This window comes from Bubalus bubalis, chromosome 5 (genome assembly GCF_019923935.1).
Source record: "Bubalus bubalis isolate 160015118507 breed Murrah chromosome 5, NDDB_SH_1, whole genome shotgun sequence".
Classification (NCBI taxonomy): Eukaryota; Metazoa; Chordata; class Mammalia; order Artiodactyla; family Bovidae; genus Bubalus; species Bubalus bubalis.
The window spans coordinates 91987033-92009232 of record NC_059161.1 but is presented as its reverse complement, the minus strand read 5'-3'; the positions used below and the strand labels follow the sequence as shown (position 1 = coordinate 92009232).

Here is a 22200-nt window from a genome sequence, read left to right as displayed (position 1 = left end):
AGTATGGTTATTTAATCCCCTTTTGTAGACTTTTCAAGAACTCACAATCATATTTCTACCATGAAAAAATAGCCCCATGTATTCACAGTAAAAGTGAGTTTCTGTGAATGAGGTTTCAGCAGTCCTGGTGGCCATACTTTTTGGAGGTGACATGATCAAATTGTGGGTGAGTCTGTGTGTGTCTTTAAAATGCTGCCCCTCCATCTTGTATTCATTATTTCAGTAGACATTTTATAGCTCAAGCAAGTTTGGGAAACACCAATTTGTTCTCAAGGTTATTATCAACAGATGTTTTATTATTTTGATCACACAAGACAAGTCAGTTAAAAAGACCTGCTGTATGTGCGGCAACCAACATAAAGTAATCTCAAAGAATGAAAGAATGTTTCCACCAGATGGTTGAGTCTGCATGTGGCTATAAATTGTGCATGATGGATGTGAACTGGGTTAATATTCAATTTCCTTTCTCAGAATCCCAAGAATGACACATAGCCTTCTAAGACTAATTCATTAATTCAATAACCCTGAGATTTAAAAAGTAACTGATTTCACAGCCAGTGCTGCTGTCCCTTAATGTCCTTACCCTTCCTTCCCTACGGAGCACAAATGCAGACACTAAGTCCAAGTTGAGAAACATCCCTTTGGAAACCAGAGGCAAGAATCCTCACATCAGCTGTTCAAATGCCAGGCTTTCCAGAGGAAAAATCACCATGCCATGTGAAATGACACAGTTGGCCTTGACAATGGGTGGAGAGACCCTGAAAAGATAGGGCAAGAGGTCCTTTTGGGGAAATTTTAGCATCAAACCCATCTCCATTCAGATTTCTGCTCTAGCCCCTTGCTAAATGTGCAATCTTGAACAAATCACTTTATCACTCAATGCCTCAGTTTGCAAGAGAGTATGATGATGATTAGTTCACAGAGTTACTGCCAGAAAGATTACAGAAAGTAATACAATACATAAGTTCAGATTTATATATAGCCCAGATTTCCAGAATATTTCCCCATATATTTGAAACAGAACCCCCCTGCTTATTCAGAATTACATTACAGCCGAATTAGAGAGGTGCATAGGTTGTCCACGCAGAGCAGTGTACTGCATTTTAACTGCATACTCAAGTTTTGGCACAGGACGTAGTCCATTCACCTAAAAGCATCCTTATAGGCACTGCCAAACATGATAGACTGCTCTAAAAAGCATGTGTTGTAATTTCTCTCAGAACAGTCCAGGCTAAAGACAGCCTGTCCCTAATGTAACATGCTTGAAGAGAAGGCAGTTAAATAACACTGACATGAGTTTAATTTTGAAGCAGTAATAAATAGCCTTTGTAGAATACCTTGGCATGTGTAAATTTTACTGCTGAAGGCAGACACAGAGAAACATGCTACCAACTAAGAAACATTCACTTTAAAAAGTGATCAGTGCAAAGACCTGAGTTTTTATTTCACCACTGTAAAGTCTGTATGGTTATCACTCACCTAGACCCAGACATCCTGGAATGCGAAGTCAGGTGGGCCTTAGGAAGCATCACTACGAAAAAAGCTAGTGGAGGTGATGGAATTCCAGTTGAGTTATTTCAAAGCCTAAAAGATGATGCTGTGAAAGTGCTCCACTCAATATGCCAGCAAATTTGAAAAACTCGGCAGTGGCCACAGGACCGGAAAAGGTCAGTTTTCATTCCAGTCCCAAAGAAAGGCAATGGCAAAGAATGCTCAAACTACCACACAATTGTACTCATCTCACAAGCTAGTAAAATAATGCTCAAAATTCTCCAAGCCAGGCTTCAACAGTACATGAACTGTGAACTTCCAGATATTCAAGCTGGATTTAGAAAAGGCAGAGGAACAGAGATCAAATTGCCAACATCCATTGGATCATCAAAAAAGTAAGAAAGTTCCAGAAAAACATCTACTTCTGCTTTTTGACTACGCCAAAGCCTTTGACTGTGTGGATCACAATTAACTGAAAAATTCTGAAAGAGATGGGAATACCAGACCACCTGACCTGCCTCTTGAGAAATCTGTATGCAGGTCAAGAAGCAATAGTTAGAACTGGTCATGGAACAACAGACTGGTTACAAATTGGGAAGGGAATATGTCAAGGCTGTATACTGTCATCCTGCTTATTTAACTTATATGCAGAATACATTGTGAGAAATGCTGGACTGGATGAAGCAGAGGCTGGAATCAAGATTGCCGGGAGAAATATCAATAACCTCAGATATGCAGATGACACCACCCTTATGGCAGAAAGTGAAGAACTAAAGAGCCTCTTGATGAAACTGAAAGAGGAGAGTGAAAATGTTGGCTTAAAACTCAACATTCAGAAAACGAAGATCATGGCATCTGGTCCCATCACTTCATGGCAAATAGATGGGGAAACAGTGACAAATCTTATTTTTTGGGGGCTCCAAAATCACTGCAGATGGTGACTGCAGCCATAAAATTAAAAGACACTTGCTCCTTGGAAGAAAAGTTATGACCAACCTAGACAGCTTATTCAAAAGCAGAGACATTACTTTGTCAACAAAGGTCCATGTAGTCAAAGCTCTGGTTTTTCCAGCAGTCATGTATGGATGTGAGAGTTGGACTATAAAGAAAGCTGAGTACCAAAGAATTGATGCTTTTGAACTGTGGTGTTGGAGAAGACTCTTGAGAGTCCCTTGGACTGCAAGGAGATCCAACCAGTCCATCCTAAAGGAAATCAGTCCTGAATATTCATTGGAAGGACTGATGGTGAAACTGAAACTCCAATACTTTGGCCACCTGATGCAAAGAACTGACTCACTGGAAAAGACCCTGATGCTGGGAAAGATTGAAGGTGGGAGGAGAAGGGGTCGACAGGGGATGAGATGGTTGGATGGCATCACTGACTCAGTGGACATGAGTCTGAGTGAACTCTGAGAGCTGGTGATGGACAGGGAGGTCTGGCGTGCCGCAGTCCGTGGGGTCACAAAGAGTCGGACACGACTGAGCGACTAAACTGAACTGAAAGTCTGTATGAAAGAACACTTTTCAGGCTTATGTCATACAGTTATAGAAAACAAGACAGCAAGTCTGGTCAGCACTCCATGTAGTAGATCTCCCTGAAGTAACGGCTCTAATTCACACGTCTGGCTCCCTTACTAACTCCTAAGCTCTCTGAAGGAGGAGACTGTATCATGTACTACTTGTTCACAGCGTCCAATACACCTGTGACAGAAGAGATGCTCAAGTAATGCCTGCCAAGTGAAAAAAGCATGAGTTCCAGGCCTCACAATCAACACTTATCTGTAGAATGAAAGAAAAAATTTAGGAGGGAAAGTAATAATCAGGAGCACTGCCAGAGGAAGAAGATCATGTGGGAAATAAAGACATGGGGAAGCTGTGGTTCTTCTGTAGAAGAAAGAGTCTGGGGATGAAGTAGATGTCGATATTATTTTGTTAAAATTCAAGGCCTCTCACGTGAAGAGAACTAGACCCATAACAATAATAATTGCCAGTTCTTGTATAGTACTTTTTAGGGCTGGGCACTGTTTTAACTACTTCATTTCATATTTATGAACACATTTAGTATTCACAACAATATATGAAGGTGGTGTTATTATTATCCCTATTTTACAGATGAGGATACTGAGGTACAGACTCAGTGACTTGCTCACATTCACAAAGGTAACCGTGTTAAAGCCACAGTTTGATCTCAGGCTAAAGTGCTGTAAAGTCCACACTTGAAATACTTTCCAATGTTGGTAAAACAATTTGGTAGAAATTACTAGAAGAGAGTCAAATCAATGTAAGAATTACTTTTCAAACAGTAATGCTCAAGATTTAGAGGGTTAAAGGGCTTTTCCACTTATTGGAGGTACAAGATAAAAATTTGTTATTTCGATGTGTTTCCCATGAGTCTAAACATTCATGATAGTTATTTTTCAATGCATGCATATGGAATTTAGAAAGATGGTAACAATGACCCAATATGCGAGACAGCAAAAGAGACACAGATGTAAAGAACAGACTTTTGCATTCTGTGGGAGAAGGCGAGGGTGTGATGATTTGAGAGAATAGCATTGAAACATGTATATTACCATATGTGAAAGAGATCACCAGCCCAGGTTCAATGCATGAGACAGGGTGCTCAGGGCTGGTGCATTGGGATGACCCTGAGGGATGAGATGGGGAGGGAGGTGGGAGGGGGGTTCAGGATGGGGAACACATGTACACCCGTGGCTGATTCATGTCAATGTATGGCAAAACCCACTACAATATTGTAAAGTAATTAGCCTCTAATTAAAATAAATAAATTAATTTAAAAAAACTGAACAAGGTATTAGGCCCAGGGTTTTAAAATTTTATACAAACAAAAAAATCTAAACTTAAAAAAAAAAAAAAGAAGAGCAAGTTTAAATTATTTGGGTGATTTCAAATCTAATTTGACATGAGAGAAAGTCTTCTTCTGATTTCAGCTTAACTTTAGAGATTAATGAACCACATTTTGATATTTTTAGTTTGTTTTACCTCCAATGAGTGTTCATTGGAAGGACTGATGCTGAAGCTGAAACTCTAATACTTTGGCCACCTGATGCAAAGAGCTGACTCATTTGAAAAGACCCTGATGCTGGGAAAGATTGAAAGCAAGAGGAGAAGGGGATGATAGAGGATGAGATGGTTGGATGGCCTCACCAACTCAATGGACATGAGTTTGGATTTGTTTGCTATTAAAGCAAAACCCAACAACAAGAGTTGGAGAGAAAAGAGCAAGGCTGGAAGTTAAAGATGTGATTTAGCCTGGCCTTTGCTCTGTATTGAGTGACCTTGCAAAACCCATGTCAATGTTTTCTGAGCCCTCATTTGCTCATTTTTAAAGTGAGTGGCTGGAGAAGGAAATGGCAACCCACTCCAGTGTTCTTGCCTGGAGAATCCCAGGGACAGGGGAGCCTGGTGGGCTGCCGTCTATGGGGTCGCACAGAGTCGGACACGACTGAAGCGACTTAGCAGCAGCAGCAGCAGCAGAGTACATCATGAGAAATGCTGGGCTGGAAGAAGCACAAGCTGGAATCAAGATTGCCAGGAGAAATATGAATAACCTCAGATATGCAGATGACACCACCCTTATGGCAGAAAGTGAAGAGAAGCTAAAAAACCTCTTGATGAAGGTGAAAGAGGAGAGTGAAAAAGATGGCTTAAAGCTCAGCACTCAGAAAACGAAGATCATGGCATCTGGTCCCATCACTTCATGGGAAATAGATGGGGAAACAGTGACAGACTTTATTTTTTGGGGCTCCAAAATCACTGTAGATGGTGACTGCAGCCATGAAATTAAAAGACGCTTACTCCTTGGAAGGAAAGTTATGACCAACCTAGATAGCATATTCAAAAGCAGGGATATTACTTTGCCAACAAAGGTCCATCTAGTCAAGGTATGGTTTTTCCAGTAGTCATGTATGGATGTGAGAGTTGGACTTTGAAGAAAGCTGAGCACCGAAGAATTGATGCTTTTGAATTGTGGTGTTGGAGAAGACTCTTGAGAGTCCCTTGAACTGCAAGGAGGTCCAACCAGTCCATCCTAAAGGAGATCAGTCCTGGGTGTTCATTGGAAGGACTAATGCTGAAGCTGAAACTCCAGTACTTTGGCCACCTCATGCGAAGAATTGACTCATTGGAAAAGACCTTGATGCTGGGAGGGATTGGGGGCAGGAGTAGGAGGGGACGACAGAGGATGATATAGCTGGATGGCATCACCGACCCGATGGACATGAGTTTGGGTAATCTCCGGGAGTTGGTGATGGACAGGGAGGCCTGGTGTGCTGTGATTCATGGGGTTGCAAAGAGTCAGACACGACTGAGCAACTGAACTGAAGTTGTGAAATTAGGTAGTGTAAATAATCTAATCTTGTTCTTTTTTTTTTTTTCAGGGTTGTTATAGCTATTTTAGATATTTTTGTTTTCAATATAAATTTTGTCATTAAAAAAAAATAAAATAAAGGGAGTGGCAAATTTTCTTTTCCTAATTTACAGGGTAGCTTGAAAGATGAAATGATATCTGAAAAATATTTGAAAATAATGAAATAATATTAAAGCATGAGCTGCATCATAATTATATGTTATATTAGTTAAATGAAGTAATAAAACTGTATGCATAGTAGAACCAATTATGGCTTCATAAAACATGGATATAGTCTCAGGAGGAAAGTTTAAAAAATACAGTTGAAACACAGCTTGAATTGGATTTTTTGAATTAGAAAAATACCAAATTTGCAAGATGTGACATCATGAAAGAGGAGAGTGAAAAAGTTGGCTTAAAGCTCAACATTCAGAAAACGAAGATCATGGCATCTGGTCCCATCACTTCATGGAAAAGATGGGGAAACAGTGGAAACAGTGGCAGACTTAATTTTTTGGGCTCCAAAATCACTGCAGATGGTGACTGCAGCCATGAAATTAAAAGACGCTTACTTCTTGGACAGAAAGTTATGACTAACCTAGATAGCATATTCAAAAGCAGAGACATTACTTTGCCAACAAAGGTCCGTCTAGTCAAGGCTATGGTTTTTCCAGTGGTCATGTATGGATGCGAGAGTTGGACTGTGAAGAAAGCTGAGCACCAAAGAATGGATGCTTTTGAACTGTGGTGTTGAAGGCTCTTGAGAGTCCCTTGGACTGCAAGGAGATCCAACCAGTCCATTCTAAAGGAGATCAGTCCTGGGATTTCTTTGGAAGGAATGATGTTAAAGCTGAAACTCCAGTACTTTGGCCACCTCATGCGAAGACTTGACTCGTTGGAAAAGACTCTGATGCTGGGAGGGATTGAGGGCAGGAGGAGAAGGGGACAACAGAGGATGAAATGGCTGGATGGCATCACCAACTCGATGGACGTGGGTTTGAGTGAACTCCGGGAGATGGTGATGGACAGGGAGGCCTGGTGTGCTGTGATTCATGGGGTCACTAAGAGTCGGACACGACTGAGCAACTGAACTGAACTGATGTCATTTTTGTTGTTTTTCTCAAGTTAGGGTAGCATTATTGAGCTGTGAGTAAAGTTTAAGCAAATGGTAGGGAGAGGTGCATGACTTATTGCTCGAACATTAAGAAACAATTCCACAGAGAAATAAATTCCTCCCCATCTACCTCCTACTGTCGTTGTCTTTTTCTTGAAGCTGCTTTCCACCTTGCGATGTGAATCAAAGACATTTTGCCATTGGGCTTGTTGTTTCCTTTTGATAAACGTGTAAGACTTAAGGGCAATCTGAATATACCATGGCTGGTTCGAGGATACTCTATTCTAAAAAAGTCTTCCATATTTTTCCTGCTTACTGATGGCACCACATTTGAAGACAGCTCATCCAGTTCTGACACATACTAATTTTGTGATCATGGATAAATGCCTTAACTTCTTTGACCTACAGTTTTCTTCTTGGTAAAAGAGAGGCTGTAAAACTTATGTCACAGACTAATTGTTAAAATTTGAGATAATCAAAAAAGTAAACAACACACAAAGCTAAACTTTCAGTAAATGGTATCGATATACCTAGTGTGGCACCAGCATTTGAGAGAGCATGAGCGTTGGCTCCAGCTTAAAAGAGGTCCTATATATCCATCCACCCATCCAACTATAAACACATGGAAACACATACAAATACATAAAAGACATATATATATAATATAAAATGTGTACAAAATTTATACATGTATGTGAGTGTGTATAGAAACATGTCTGTTATACAACACACCATCAGGATGAAACACTAATCTCTGTATCTTGTCAAGAGACATAAATGAGTCTTCTAGTGACTCTGCTAGTGATATACTTTGTTCTTCTGTGTGTGTGTGTTAGCCTCTCAGTCGTGTCTGACTCTTTGTAAACCCATGGACTGTAGCCTGCCAGGTTCCTCTGTCCATAGGATTCTCCAGGCAAGAATACTGGACTGGGTTGCCATGCCCTTCTCCAGGGGATTCTTTCCAACCCAGGGATCGAACCCAGGTCTCCTGCATTGCAGGCAGATTCTTTTCCATTTAAGCTACCCAGGGAGTGATTAAAAAACAGCCAGATGTAAATACCAAGCATGAAAAGGATTTCAGCCATTAAGGGCCTCTACATAAAAGGTAGACAGGATATGAACACAGATGACAATGAGAAAGCCCTGAGGTGATGAAAAGGATGGATAAGCTAACTCTGACTCGGGAACTTGACCAAGCTTTTCAGAGAAGCTAACACATAAGCTGAGTTTTGAGGAAGAACTTCTCAGTCAAAGATAGTAAGGGAGTGAAGAGCAGTCTTAGGATCAACAGAACCTAGTTGGTGATCCTGAGTTAAATTCAAGGTGACATTCTTCTCAATGACTAAATGTCTTTGTTTAATTTTTGCTGAGTCTATACAGACCAAATATTTTTAAACTATGAAAGTACACCTTGGAGGTTCTGATATCTATGAATATTTTCTTATTATGTATGCTCTGTTTCTCCAAAGGATAGATGATTTGAAAGTGCAAAAATACCTAAATCTCATCAAGCTAAGTAGATAAAATAGAAGCTTTTAAATCCACTAGTTCTAATTGCTTCTCAAATAAGTTTCAGTTTCCTTACTGTGCATCTCTGAGATATTAAAACTATTTTTCTTCTCCCTGTTTTTTTTCTTTTTCCTTTCTCCCTGTTAAAGCAGGTATTCATTGTAGAGGGAGGTAAGGAGAGGGAGAGTTGAAGTCAGAAGCAGCCTGCAAAGACCTCCCTGCTTCTGTTTCCAAAAACCTAAGCCCTTTGAAGAAATTAAAGGGTTTTTGGAGGAAGTAAAAGAGGAAAGAAGAGTCCTCTGCAGAGGGAATAAGTGGTTTCCCCAATGGAGGGGCAGGGGAGAGAGATTCCTTGAACTTGAATATGCACGTGTTCATGCTATATCATGTCAGTTGTGTCTGACTCTTTGTAACCTATGGACCATAGCCCACCAGGCTCCTCTGTCCATAGGATTCTCCAGACAAGAATACTGGAGTGGGCTGCCAAGCACTCATCCAAGGGACCTTCCCGACCCAGGGATCAAACTCGTGCCTCTTATGTCTACCCGCTTTGGCAGGCAGGTTCTTTCCCACTAGCACCACCTGGGAAGCCCTGGCCTGGAATAAGAGAGAAGGAACAATTTTCAGAGATAAAGGATTTTCAGGCATGTCTAAGAGGATGCGGCCCTAAAGTTTAAGCTTCCTCATGACCCGTTTATGTCATTTAGGATTTGTTTAGTTGTGAGTCACCGAACCTTCCCCCACCACCCTCCTCCTGCCGCCCTCCGACCACCATTTAAACTGGTAACACAACAAAGGAGATTAACAGAAATTCAGAAGGAGGGCTTCAGAGATGGTTTGCTTCTCGGTTTCAAGATGTCACCAAGATTGTTCTTTACCCCATTTACCTATTCTGCCTTCTAAAATGGTACTTCATTCTAAAACTGCAATACTCTTCTGGCCATCAAATGGCTCTAAGCTACTATCTGAGCTACAGGCTTCCTCACTTCCTGCCCATGAAACAGGGTGGGTTTCTGTCATGGAATTCTAAGCAAGAGTCACAATTCACTCTGATTGTACTGAAATAGGTTGAGTATTCAGCACGGATGGCGGCTAAGGGCCTTTCTCCATCAGTGCTCATTGGCTTAAATCACTAAGGACCTATCGCATGAGTTCAGAGTTGCCTTAGCCTCTATCAAAGCACATGGGTTGTGTGGATAAAGGTGGACATCTGAACCAAAATCTGGACTCAATTAGCAAAGAGGAAGGGGTGAAAAGAAAGACATAGGTAGATAACTGACAAATGTCCACTACATTGTCAGCAGAAACGGGCAGACCTGCAGGAGCAGCTCAGAGAGAAACCACGGGTGTTGCAGCAGTTACCTGTGAGGACACGTGACCACACAATGTGTAGGCTGCCTTGTCACCGAACTATGAGATATCTCTGGAGGTGGTTGAAGTGATTGAGGGGAAAAAAAAAGAACACTAAAAATGACTAAGTTTACTTGTGCTGCTAGCCTGACAATTGATCTACAGAAAAACGGAGATTCATCCCTTAGAGTTTGTTCAGTGGCAAGTAATAACATTTCCGGCTTTTACAAGTTCTCAAGATGGGGTACTTAGTAACTCAGGTGTGATTTCTGGGCCCCTGTCCTACATTGCTTCTTGGGTCTTTGTTTTCCAATAATCTCAGGGCCTAGTATCTCCATCATGATTCTGAAGTTTAGAGCATCCCTGAGTTAGAGCTTTCTTTGCCAAACCTCCTTAACCATCCACATTGTGTTGATATACAGGCCAGGAAAATAGATTTACTCTGATTAGAAAACTCATTTGGGAATAGTAGAATTTTTCCATTTCTGGGCAAGTCTATCCCGTTGTTGATTTTTGTCTAAAAGCTGTTAATTTTAGAATCAGATGTGCTGGTCATAACCAAGAGCATGTCAGGAAAAGCTGAGGGTCACAGTATAACAAGTGGTTTCCAGAAGGAAATATATTGGCCAGTTTAGATGATATGAGACTCAGGGTAAGGAACTAGAACGGAGCGCTTGGTAATACTCTGGTGACAGATGGTTTGCGGGGTGAAAGAAGGGAGATAAGTCAGCCTGGAGCTATAAAGAAAAATGGAGAAGGCTGGAGTCAGCAGCTGAATTTCAGCTAAAGGCATTTTGTGCCCATTTATCTAAATCAGGCCTTTGAGGTATGTTTACCAGGTAATCCTCAATCCTGAGACTTTGACGCTTGCATCTGAAGAAAAGTTAGATTAATGACCCCCCAAATGTCTGTAAACCATATTTCTCACAGTAAATTTTTTTTTCTGACATCTGAGGCCAATGGTTAACACTGCAAAGCTCTTTCCACATGTACAAAAAACTTGCTAGCCTCCAAATCAGAGAAGTTTCTAGAGAGTAGAGACTTAAATTCATAGACCTGTCGGTAGGCATTCTCTTTACCTGCCACTTTTTTTTTTTTTTAATTGTTCTTTTATTTCCTGGGAGTTGAAACACAGTCATGGGTTACTTTACAGGAGATGCATACGTAAGCTTTGTGGTATTAAGGTTTATTACAACCTGCCAACACTATTCCCTACCAGAGAGCTCAGCTTTATGACCTTACCTCAGTGGTGGGAGACACGGTTAGACTTTAGAGAAGATAAATCTAAGCAAGGTGACATTTATTTTGAGAACAGGCTATGGAAGCCTGAGCCTGGGGCAGGACCTATTCAAAAACTTCCCCAGAGTGATAGCTAAAATACAACACCAAGATATATTTGCATAAATATACTAGGCAAGTTATGGATGCCAGATTTGAACAAGTCTGGCTAAGAAGAATTTAAGGGGAGGTCTCAGGTAACCAATGAGAAGAGAGTGGCTGTCCGGTTGGGTCTTTAGGGTAGATATAATATAGAAATTGGATGCTACCAGTGTGTTCTCTCTTTCTCTCTCCCTCTTCGTAAACTTCTGTCTCTGTCTCTCTCTGTGGGAAGCCTCATTTTCTCAGATGAGCTTGCTCCACGAGGCAGGAAATTCATATGGCAACCACTCTTTCTCTCCTCTCTCAGAACTCTACTGCACAGCTGGAATGCAATTCCTCTCCATTCCACAAACTCCAGTGTGAAAAATCCTGAGGAGTGCTTGTATTTGGCTTAGTCTGACTCAGGTGTCAGCCTGTAAACTGTACATCAAGTCCCCAAGAAGAGTTTTTAAAATAAAGATTTCTCATGTCCCACACACCCAAGATTCTGATTCATTCAGTCTAGGGCATGGTTCAGGGATCTGTGTTTATTATTATTATTATTACTAGCTTGCCAGGTAATTTCAATGAGTAATTTCAGTCAACTGTGTGACCATGGATGCTATGACTGGCAGTAATCCTCAGAATGTGGTTGGAATGGGGAGAGAAACAGTTCCCCCAAAGAAGAAGAATGCTCCTTCTGCCAGTTCTAATGTGCATACAAAAAAAAAAAAGCTAACTATTTCATATGTAGAGACTGGAAGTGAAAGATCATTAGAATAAAATATTTAAAAGCACCTGAAGCAAATATCATAGCCAAAAGCTATTGAACAGAAAAGAAAACACTAACCGCTTGTCTAGCCAGGAGCTAAATTCTTGTGAGCTAAAAAAGGGCGGAGAAGGCAATGGCACCCCACTCCGGTATTCTTGCCTGGAAAATCCCATGGATGGAGGAGCCTGGAAGGCTGCATGCAGTCCATGGGGTCACTGAGGGTCAGACACGACTGAGCGACTTCACTTTCACTTTTCACTTTCATGCATTGGAGAAGAACTGGCAACCCACTCCAGTGTTCTTGCCTGGAGAATCCCAGGGACGGGGGAGCCTGATAGGCTGCCGTCTATGGGGTCGCACAGAGTCAGACATGACTGAAGTCATTTAGCAGCAACAAAGAAGGGAAAACAGAGCTACAAAAAGTTTGGAGTTATTCTAGAGAAAGATATGGCTGCAAACTCAAGGGCAGACTCCATTTATATACTTAAAATGCATTAATAATTGGGAACATATGCCTTTTGGAGATCACTTAAGAAGCTTATCATTTGCCATAAAAACAAAAACAAAAACAAAAACAAAAACAAAAACAAAACTCTCTCCCTCTCTCTCTCTCTCTCACACACACACAAACACACACAGAAAAGCAGAAGCATACGTTTGCCACTTGACCTAGGCCTAGAATCATGGCCTAAAGTTAACCAAGAGTGACATCTTCGAAAAAAAGAATGAAGCTTAGATAAAGGTGCATTTATACACTTTATAAAAACTAATATTGAGCATCTATGCTGTTCCATGAACTATTTAAGGCATTTTACACGTTATTTCTCTTTTTCACAACAGTGGTGGACAACAGATACTAGTATTACATTCATCATGAAGAAAGCTGAGGCTTAGTAGGTTAAGTCATTTGTTCAAGGTCACGTAGAAAGTGGCCCATTCTGGATTCAAAAGAAGTCTGAACTCAAAATTGTGCTTCTTTTGACTGCTTATGTGAATCTACACTTGTTCTAGAAAACTTGCAATACCTTCCACAAAGCCAATAACACTTTGATCAAAATTCACACATATTAAGTAAATATTTTTACATCTAAATACACACTTACGTTTGGATGATATCTATATCTGTAAACATACATATGTGTGTATACATTTCAAACACACTAAAATATACACTGATAACTGCAAATGCATAAAATTTAGAGTTTAAGAAGATTATCTAGCATTAAAATTATTTAACTAAAATAGAACAAGACTGTACTATAGCTGACTATATGAAATCCCATCAAATATCTTCAGGACTCTGGCTTTTTATTCCTGTTACTACTAATTTGAAATAGCTAAAGAGATCCAGAAGAAAATCTGAAATTTAGAAACCTAAAGCCTCTACATTACTTGAAGCAACAGACCCTTAATTCCATTTGAATTTAGGAATTTTCATCTTCATGGAAACTCGATAGTGTGAGACAAATAAATTTGGCCTGATTCAGACACCCAAGGAATTTCTAGTTAATTTGAAGCCTGGATTAGTCTGGAGAGTTCATCACTAGACAAGTTTAGTTGGTTACTGCTTACCTGCAGTTTACAAATACTGCTTAAAAAAATTCCCAAGTTATCCACCTGACACCCCAAACTCAGTTCATCTGCAGGAATCACTTTTCTCTGCCCTATAGATATGTTGATTTTGGCATGGGTCTAATAATAAGTAACAAAATCAATGATTTATACTTAGGAATATGGCTCAGCTCTTAAAAAAAAAAATTGCAAAAGAATATCCCCGACGTGTCAGACAGAATATTCAAATAGTGTCACATGGCCATACATTCTGCAGCTGTCAGGAAAACACTCCAAATGTTCTTTTTCTTTTTTTGGAGGCTGTGGTAGGGGTCGGCAGATGGTCAGATAGTCACTTCAACATCTCTGCTAAACTGTAGTCATGCATGCTGGTCAGGGTTATGAAGGCATGATGAATCTATTATCCATGCTGGGTCAACTGGCTTCTCTTGATACAAACCATATTAGGGATACATAACCTATTAATTTCATTCGTGAATAATGGACAAATCATTCAGAGGCACAGACATTATACTCAGCTACCTTTATTAATGTCACAAGAGTTGAGGGTGTCAGGAAGGCTTGAAATATCGCAGGTGTCCATGGCTGAGAAGCGCAGATTGTGTAAATGAAAGGAATTTGTTGGGCTATTGTCTAGGCCTCTTTGACATCTTTGCTCTCTCTGGCATTTTCTCATCCTACAAAACATCAGAATCTGTTCTAAGATTCTTAAAATATTTTGAATCATCTCCTCCACCATCATCATTGGCAGCATTTAGTCATTAATTTATGGCACCCCACTCCAGTACTCTTGCCTGGAAAATCCTATGGATGGAGGAGTCTGGTAGGCTGCAGTCCATGGGGTCGGGAAGAGTCGGACAGGACTGAGCGACTTCACTTTCACTTTTCACTTTCCTGCATTGGAGAAGGAAATGGCAACCCACTCCAGTGTTCTTGCCTGGAGAATCCCAGGGATGGGGGAGCCTGGTGGTCTGCTGTCTATGGGGTCGCACAGAGTCAGACACGACTGAAGTGACTTAGCAGCAGCAGCAGCAGTCATTAATTTTCTGTCTTAAAGGGCACATCTGCATTGTCTGCTGAATCCTGTACACCCAATACTGCAGCTAAAGTGATCTTTTTTAAACACAAGTATGATTATGTTACTTTTTTCTGCCTAAAATTTTCCAAAGGCTCGCCATTGTCTCCAAGATACAATTTAAAATTTAAATGTTATCCAAGGCATCTATGTTTCCAGTCCTTTCCATCCTTCCTGCCTGCTTTTTCTCTCTCTCTGTCTGAGTCTCACTTCAAAACTTGAGCCACAGCCATCCTGAACTGTTGCTACCTGCAGTTCCTTGAGCATGTCACTTTGCCATGGACCCCTGCACATTTGCACTCGCTGTTTCCTGAGAGGTCCGCTTCTCCTTTCTTGTCCATGGCCAGTTTCCCTTCACCCTTCAGGTACGATGCCTCAGAGAAGTACTCCATTCTGGGCTGGGTAGTCACTGCATTCTGTTCTTCATTATGGTTTCTGCCCATTTACTTTTCTGTGTCCTCCCCCAGGTGGTGAAAGTCTACGAAACAAGGGCTGTACTCAGCGCCCTTGTTCAAAAAGTGTTGGACACCTAAGTGTCCATAAGACAGGTGTGGGATTCACCATGTGCGGCAAAGCAGCCAATGCATCGGCTGATGCTACTATAGGGAAGGAGTCATCAACGTGCCCTCAAATTGGGCAGTGGTTTTCCCTTTTCTTTTAATATTGTCATAGGAATATAAAGAACACTACAATAAAATTCCTTCCATCAAGGAACTCACATTTCAGTGGAAAAGACATTTTCTTCATCATTTACTGTGAGAAATTCTCTACTTGTGTTAATTTATGCAGGGGAAACTTTCCCAAGAGGGGAAGTCAAGAAAAATTTCTTGGAGGAAAAAACACTTGAGCTTAATTTGGTGCAATTTAACTCAGTGGCAATGAGCTTAGGTTTTCATGTCTGGTGGGCATGGAGCTGAATCCCAGTTCTGTCTTTAACTAACACTGTGACTTTTGACATGTGACTTAATTTTTGAGTTTAATTTAAACTCATTTAAATTATGTGTTCTAATGTGTTAAATGAAGTCAGCAATATCCACCTCACCGGGATGTTACTAAATGTGATTAGCTTATTACTAAACTAAATGTTACAGAGATGAAATGCATAAAAAATGTGAGCTGTAACACATATAGCAAAGACCATAACTTCCTTATTGTGTTCCTTTGTTTAGTCATGTCCAACTCTCTGAGACCCCATGGACTGTAGCCTGTCAGGATCCTCTGTCCATGGAATTTTCCAGACAAGAATAATGGACTGAGTTGCCATTTTATACTTCAGAGGATCTTACCAACCCAGGAATTGAACCTACATCTCTCACATGTCCTGTACTGGCAGGCTGATTCATTGGATGTCTAACATCAATTCAAATAATGGGGAGAAAGAACAGGGAAAGCTGGTATGAAAAGAATTCCTGTTGGATTGATGTAAATTGTTCATTGAGACTAAGAAGCTAGGTTTTAAGCTTCCTCAGTGATCCTATAAATAATGCTTGTGAGAACTATCAAATTAGCATGAAGGAAATGTTAAGAATAATAAGGATGCATGCTATTCTAAACCTTTATATTAACTCCTTTAACAACCATAACAGAAGGGACAGGCTACCCACTCCAGTATTCTTGGGCTTCCTTTGTGGCTCTGCTGGTCAAGAATCCGCCGGCAATGTGGGAGACCTGGGTTCCATCCCTGGGTTGGAAAGATCCCCTGGAGAAGAGAAAGGCTACCCACTCCAGTATTCTGGCCTGGAGAATTCCATGGACTGGATAGTTCATGGGGTTGCAAAGAGTCAGACACTACTGAGCAACTTTCAATAATCACAAAGGCGTAGGAAGTGGTTGCAAATACCTTAGTCTCATTTCCAGATGTGGAAATTGAGACACAGAAACGTTAAGTACTCAACTCAAAGTAATTTGACCAGTAAGTGACAGAGCCAAACACAGGCCATATGTCCCTGTTTCGCTGTATGTGCAGTGACTGAGCACAGGTATAAACCCGAATGGTCACTGAATGCATACTGCATTTCAGACACTGTTCTAGGCGAACTGGATATAGAGTTGACTATATATTTACATATAGCATATATTTAAGGAGGAGATAGATGTTAACAAAGTAAACAATACATAAATGAAATACATAAATACTATATATTTCAGATGTTAGTAAGGACAATTATATGACAATAAAACTATGAGAAGGAAAAAAAAAGTAATGGGGAAGCTACACTAACTTCATTGGAGTACAAAGGGGAGATTTTTCTGAGAAGGAGACATTTGAGTTGATATTTCAATGATGAAATGAGCAAATCTTATAAAGAGCCGAGAGGAGATTTTCCCAAGCACATAGAATATCATATATAAATGCCTCAGGTGGGTAAAGCTTGGCATGTGAGGAATGATGAGAAAGTCAGTGTGGTCAGAGTAAACTGTTCTAGGAGTTGAAGGTTAGGCCATAATGTTGGGGAAAGCAGCAGAGGTCAGATCATATACAGCCTTATAGGTAATGAGTGTAATTATCATCTCTTGGAGGGTTTTAGGAATAAAAGTGGTATGATCAGGTTTCTACTTCAAAAAAGATCACTCTGGCTACCTTCTGGAAAAGGATGGGCAGAAGCAGAAGCTATTACTGTGGTCCAGGCATGGCGTGATATTGATTTGGACCAAGAGTCAGCAGAGTGCTAAGATGTGACTGATTTTGAAATATATTTTTACGGTAGCACCAATAAGACTTTTGCCAGATACCAAGGGAAAAAGAGTAATTATACAAGACTTCTCGATACATTATTTTTGGCCTGAATGACAAGGAATATTATAGAGTCAATGAGTTCAGATGACGAATATTAAGAGAGAAGCAGCTTAGGCCCTGAGGACAGGAAGTACAGGGAAATCATGAATTCTGTTAGGAATATATCAAATTTGGGTACTGGGTTTCTGGAGTGTTCCTACATTTAGAGGAAGAACCAGCAAGGAGACTGAGAAAGGGCACCGATGAGATGGTAAATAAACAGGAGAGTGCTTTGTTCTGGAAGGCAAGAAATTAACACCTTTGAGGAAGGAGGCAGTGACAGCCACATCAAGCACTGCTGAGAAGTCAGGACTGAGAACTGAGGCTTGTACTGAGCAAGATGGAACTTGCTGTAACTTTGACAGGGACCGTTTTAGAGCTACTGTGAGGATGAAAACATGAATAGGTTAACATAAGAAAAGGAAGTACTAAAGTGGAGTTAATGCAGACAGTTTTCCTAGATTTCAGTTAAGCTCAATAGAACAATGAGGCAATAATGGATGAGGAACATTGGGACACATTTTTTTTAAGATGGGAGCTATTATCATGCTAAATTAAATTTATCTAGAAAAAAAAAAAAAAGGGCAAGAGAGAAACTGATATTACAGGAGAGAGAGGAGAAAACTCCAGAAGCAAATTCCTTAAATGGACAAGAGGTTATGGAGTCCAAGTTACAAGCGAAGAGCTGGCCTTGGAAAGAATCAGGGAACAAAGAGAGCACACTAGTGAATCTGGTGGTAGGAAGTAAGGCGGTTTTCATTTGATGGCTTAGATTTTCTCAAGGACATATGGAGAGAAATTAATAGTTAAGAGCAAGGACGAGGGAGGGGGTGTTTGAGATTTGAGGAGATGAAATGAGATAGGAAACTATTTTCCCAGAGACCGAGAAAAGGAATTTTCTAAAGAAATTGCTAAGAACTGGTTGGTTGTTTTGAGAGTTCGTTTGAAGCCAACAGTTATACATTTAAAGGGAGATGACTAGGTGCTTCTCTTGCCATGTCTAGTTGCTCAGGCGCTGGCATGGAGTAATTAGGAAGGTGTAAGTTTAACCACGGTAGGTTAATGAGGGCTGAGATGACCACAAAAGAAGAGAGAGAGGAGGAAAAATGCTGAGTGTGTAAGACAGAAAATTAGAGTGATGGACCAGGAAACATAGGCCAAGGGGAGGAGGGAAGTGAGTGAAATCAGATTCAAGGTCCCAGAGGGGAGAGGAGGTGTACTAGAACAAATGATAAGGACACAGAGGCGGTGGTGCTCAGAGAAGGCGATGCTCAACAGAGAGGTCTTGGAAGGGGTACAGCTAAGGGCAAGGATAAGCTTCAGACTGTGACTGAGACCCTTAGGGTGGGAAGTACAGGAGGTGAGACGGCATGCAAGCTCATGAAGCGAGTGCGAACACACACGAGAACCCAGCACTGTTTGACTCATAGAGAATGTTCTACCTCACATCACTGTTGGCGTCTATTTCTGAGCTATAAAACCAGGTAACTAAATGGTGTTACAGTCAAGACATATATATGTGTGGGGTCTGGGGGGAGAGAGGTTGACGTCATAAGGGTAAGATCCGTGCCGTGGAAAGAGACCCCATGCGCAGAAGGCAGCGCTATTGCCACCTTTCAGTTCTTACTGGCGTTTAAACAAAGGCCTCCCACTTTGATTTTGCACATTTTCCTACAATTTACATAGCTATTTCTGGACAGATGATTAGTGCTTTAGGAGAAATATCTTCTCTTTCCTCATTTGGGTTGATTTTCCATAAACCTCACTTTTATCCATTTTGCATGCCTTTAAAATAATTTATCAAAGTTCATAATGGAAGTTTTAAAGAACTCATCTGTCAAACACTTACCTTTTAATGTAAATTTCCTTTTAAAGCCATTCACAATAAAAATTAGGCTGGACGTAAGAAATTACCTGACTAGTAAAACTGAATCATTAGTAAACTGAAGAAGAAAAAAAAAAAGTTTAAATGTAGATTTAGAGTCTGAATTCATGCTTGGATGAAAGCACAGAAAAAAATACTTACATGTTTATTTCTTAATGTAAATGTATTGCATATTTTCCTGGAGGAGGAAATTGCAATCTAGTCCAGTATTCTTGCCTGAAAAATCCCATGGACAGAGGAGCATGATGGGCTACAGTCCGAAGGGTAACAAAGAGCTGGGCATGACTGAGCATCTGAGCACTCACACATTGCATGTTTATTATGGAAAGTGTAGAAAATAAATCTAGACAAAAAGAAGTAACTAACAATTACCTCAAAATCCTTAACAAGAGTTAATAATTTTTAACATTTTGGTATGTATCCTTATTATGAATGTATATTATGCATACACAGATGAAGGTGAAAGAGGAGAGTGAAAAGCTGGCTTAAAACTCAACATTCATATAATTAAGATCATGGCATCTAGTTCCATAACTTCATGGCAAATAGATGAGGAAACAATGGAAACAGTGACAGACTTTATTTTCTTGGGCTCCAAAATCACTGTGGAGGTTACTGTAGCCATGAAATTAAAAGACACTTGTTTCTTGGAAGAAAAGCTATGACAACCTAGACAGAATACTAAAAAGCAGAGACATTACTTTGCCAACAAAGGTTCATTTAGTCAAAGCTAAGATTTTTTCCAGTAGTCATGTATGACTATGAGAGTTGGACCAGAAAGAAGGCTGAGCACTGAATAACTTATGCTTTTGAACTGTGGTGCTGGAGAAGACTCTTTAGAGTCCCTTAGACTGCAAGCAGATCCAACCAGGCCATCCTAAAGGAAATCAGTCCTGAATATTCACTGGAAGGACTGTTGCTGAAGCTCCAATACTTTGGCCACTTGATGCAAAGAGTCAACTCATTGGACATGATGCTGGGAAAGACTGAGGGCAACAGAAGGGGGAGACACAGGATGAGATGGTTGGATGGCATCATCAACTTAATGGACATAAGTCTGATCAAATTCCAGGAAACAGTCAAGGACAGAGAAGCCTGGTGTGCTGCAGTCCTCGAGGTGGCAAAGCATCAGACATGACGGAGTGATGCAGCAACAACAAATGGCTGCTCCAATTTCCAGGCCCACTCAATGGCAGCGAATATTAATCTTCCTTTTAAATGTTTTGCCAATTGGGTTGAGAAAAACTGTTTAGTACCATTGTTTGTTTAATAGTAAGGCTGAGCAAGGTTCTGGATGCTATTGGCCTTTTCTTTTTTGATGAATGGCCTGTTAATACCTTTCAGTCACCTTTTTCTAGGCGTTCTTTGGCCTTTTTCTAGGAGTTCTTTGGCCTTTTTCTAGGCAGTCTTTGGCCTTTTTCTTATTCTTCTCTAAAATGCCTTTATATTTTAGGCTTAGGTACACAAAATTTCCCTAATTTTTCAAATCTTTGCCAAGGCCCGAACAACATGTTTTCAGAACTCTGCAGGGTTGCTTTTTTTTCCTCTATGAGGGAGGTTTTAAAATCCATCACATATTATTTTAAACTAAGAAAAAAAAAAAGAAAGAAAAAGCATGGTAATGGTAGTTAAGAAGATCATATTAATATCACATAAATGAAAATACAGTATAACATATCTTAAAATGTATAGCAAAAGATTAATAATGAAAACAATAGGAAAAAAGTATTGATCCCTGGGTCAGGAAGATCCCTTGGAGAATGGAATGGCAACCCACTCTAGTATTCTTGCCTGGGAAATCCCATGGACAGAGGAGTCCATGGGGTCACAAAGAATCAGACACGACTGAGCAACTAACATTTTCACTTTCACATCACACAAGCTCACTGAATACTTGGCTTTCCCTATTCATTTTTCCAAACCCTAGCCATGCAGTACACTTAATGAAAGTTCTGGTAGGTTGGTCGGCTTGTCTCCATGCCTTCCACTGCAAACACTTCATTAATATTTTCATTGTGAGTGTGTGTATAATACACATTTGTACATTTCCCCAAGACAACCCATTAGAAAGCAGAATGTGGAATGCAAGATTAGGGTTTTGGATTATTGGATTTTTTCTTACCCTCTCCAATGTAATTTCTTCAAACTCATATTCAATTTCTGTCCCATTGACCTGTAAATAGGGGAAAAAAATAAAGAAAACTATTAAATACATTTTGAGGAGGAGAGAGCTGCATTTTAAATAACATTAGGGGGTTAAATTGCATCCTGGCTATGAATAAACCACACTCATTGATGTTTGTGACCGAATGTTCTCTTCCAAATGAAATATAGTCTAAGGTGTTCTGAAATATGACTGAGACTCTACAAACAAAACAAAACAACAAAAAAACCCTCATTGTATCCTTTAAAATTTCTTGTTGTTTGGGGGAGAGAAAACAGCACAAAATATGTACTGTGAGTTTACAAAGAGAAAGCCATCTAGGGGCATTGTTACAATTTCAAGGGAAATTTTTTTCATAATATCTTTCAATTTTTCTATGGATAGACTCTAAAATATGACCTTAAAAATCAGTGGTAAGGGCAGCACAACCATATTACATTTTTGGCTGTAAAACAGCATTAAGAATGACCGTGTTAGATAAAAAATGCCTTCTCTTTATTGGTTCAAGCTCAGGTAATTTATCCCCATTGTCCTCCTGCTATATTTGTTGAGAAGCCCTGACCCATGTAACCATGGCTTCAGTAGCAATGAGAAAAGAACAAACCAGGACATGCTTGAAATTCCTAGTGAGAAACCATTTTAACCATCCAACCAACCCTTAAATTGATTTGAACTTAGAGAGAGAAACACATTTTAAATATAGTCAGGCAACGTAGAACATATGACTTAGATTTCAAGTGACATGAATACAGAACATATGAAGA

General features: G+C 40.1%; 1 protein-coding gene across 31 annotated transcripts in view; it reads right to left on the bottom strand.

The window, feature by feature from the left end:
* The window catches only part of DLG2 (discs large MAGUK scaffold protein 2), a 2352634-nt gene that overhangs the window by 769799 nt on the left and 1560635 nt on the right, over positions 1-22200 (bottom strand). For all 31 annotated transcript variants that reach the window (XM_045165939.1, XM_045165929.1, XM_045165926.1 and 28 more), the window contains one exon: positions 21395-21445. In XM_045165939.1, the coding sequence (XP_045021874.1) occupies positions 21395-21445 (51 nt within the window). The remainder of the gene's footprint in view (positions 1-21394; positions 21446-22200) is intronic.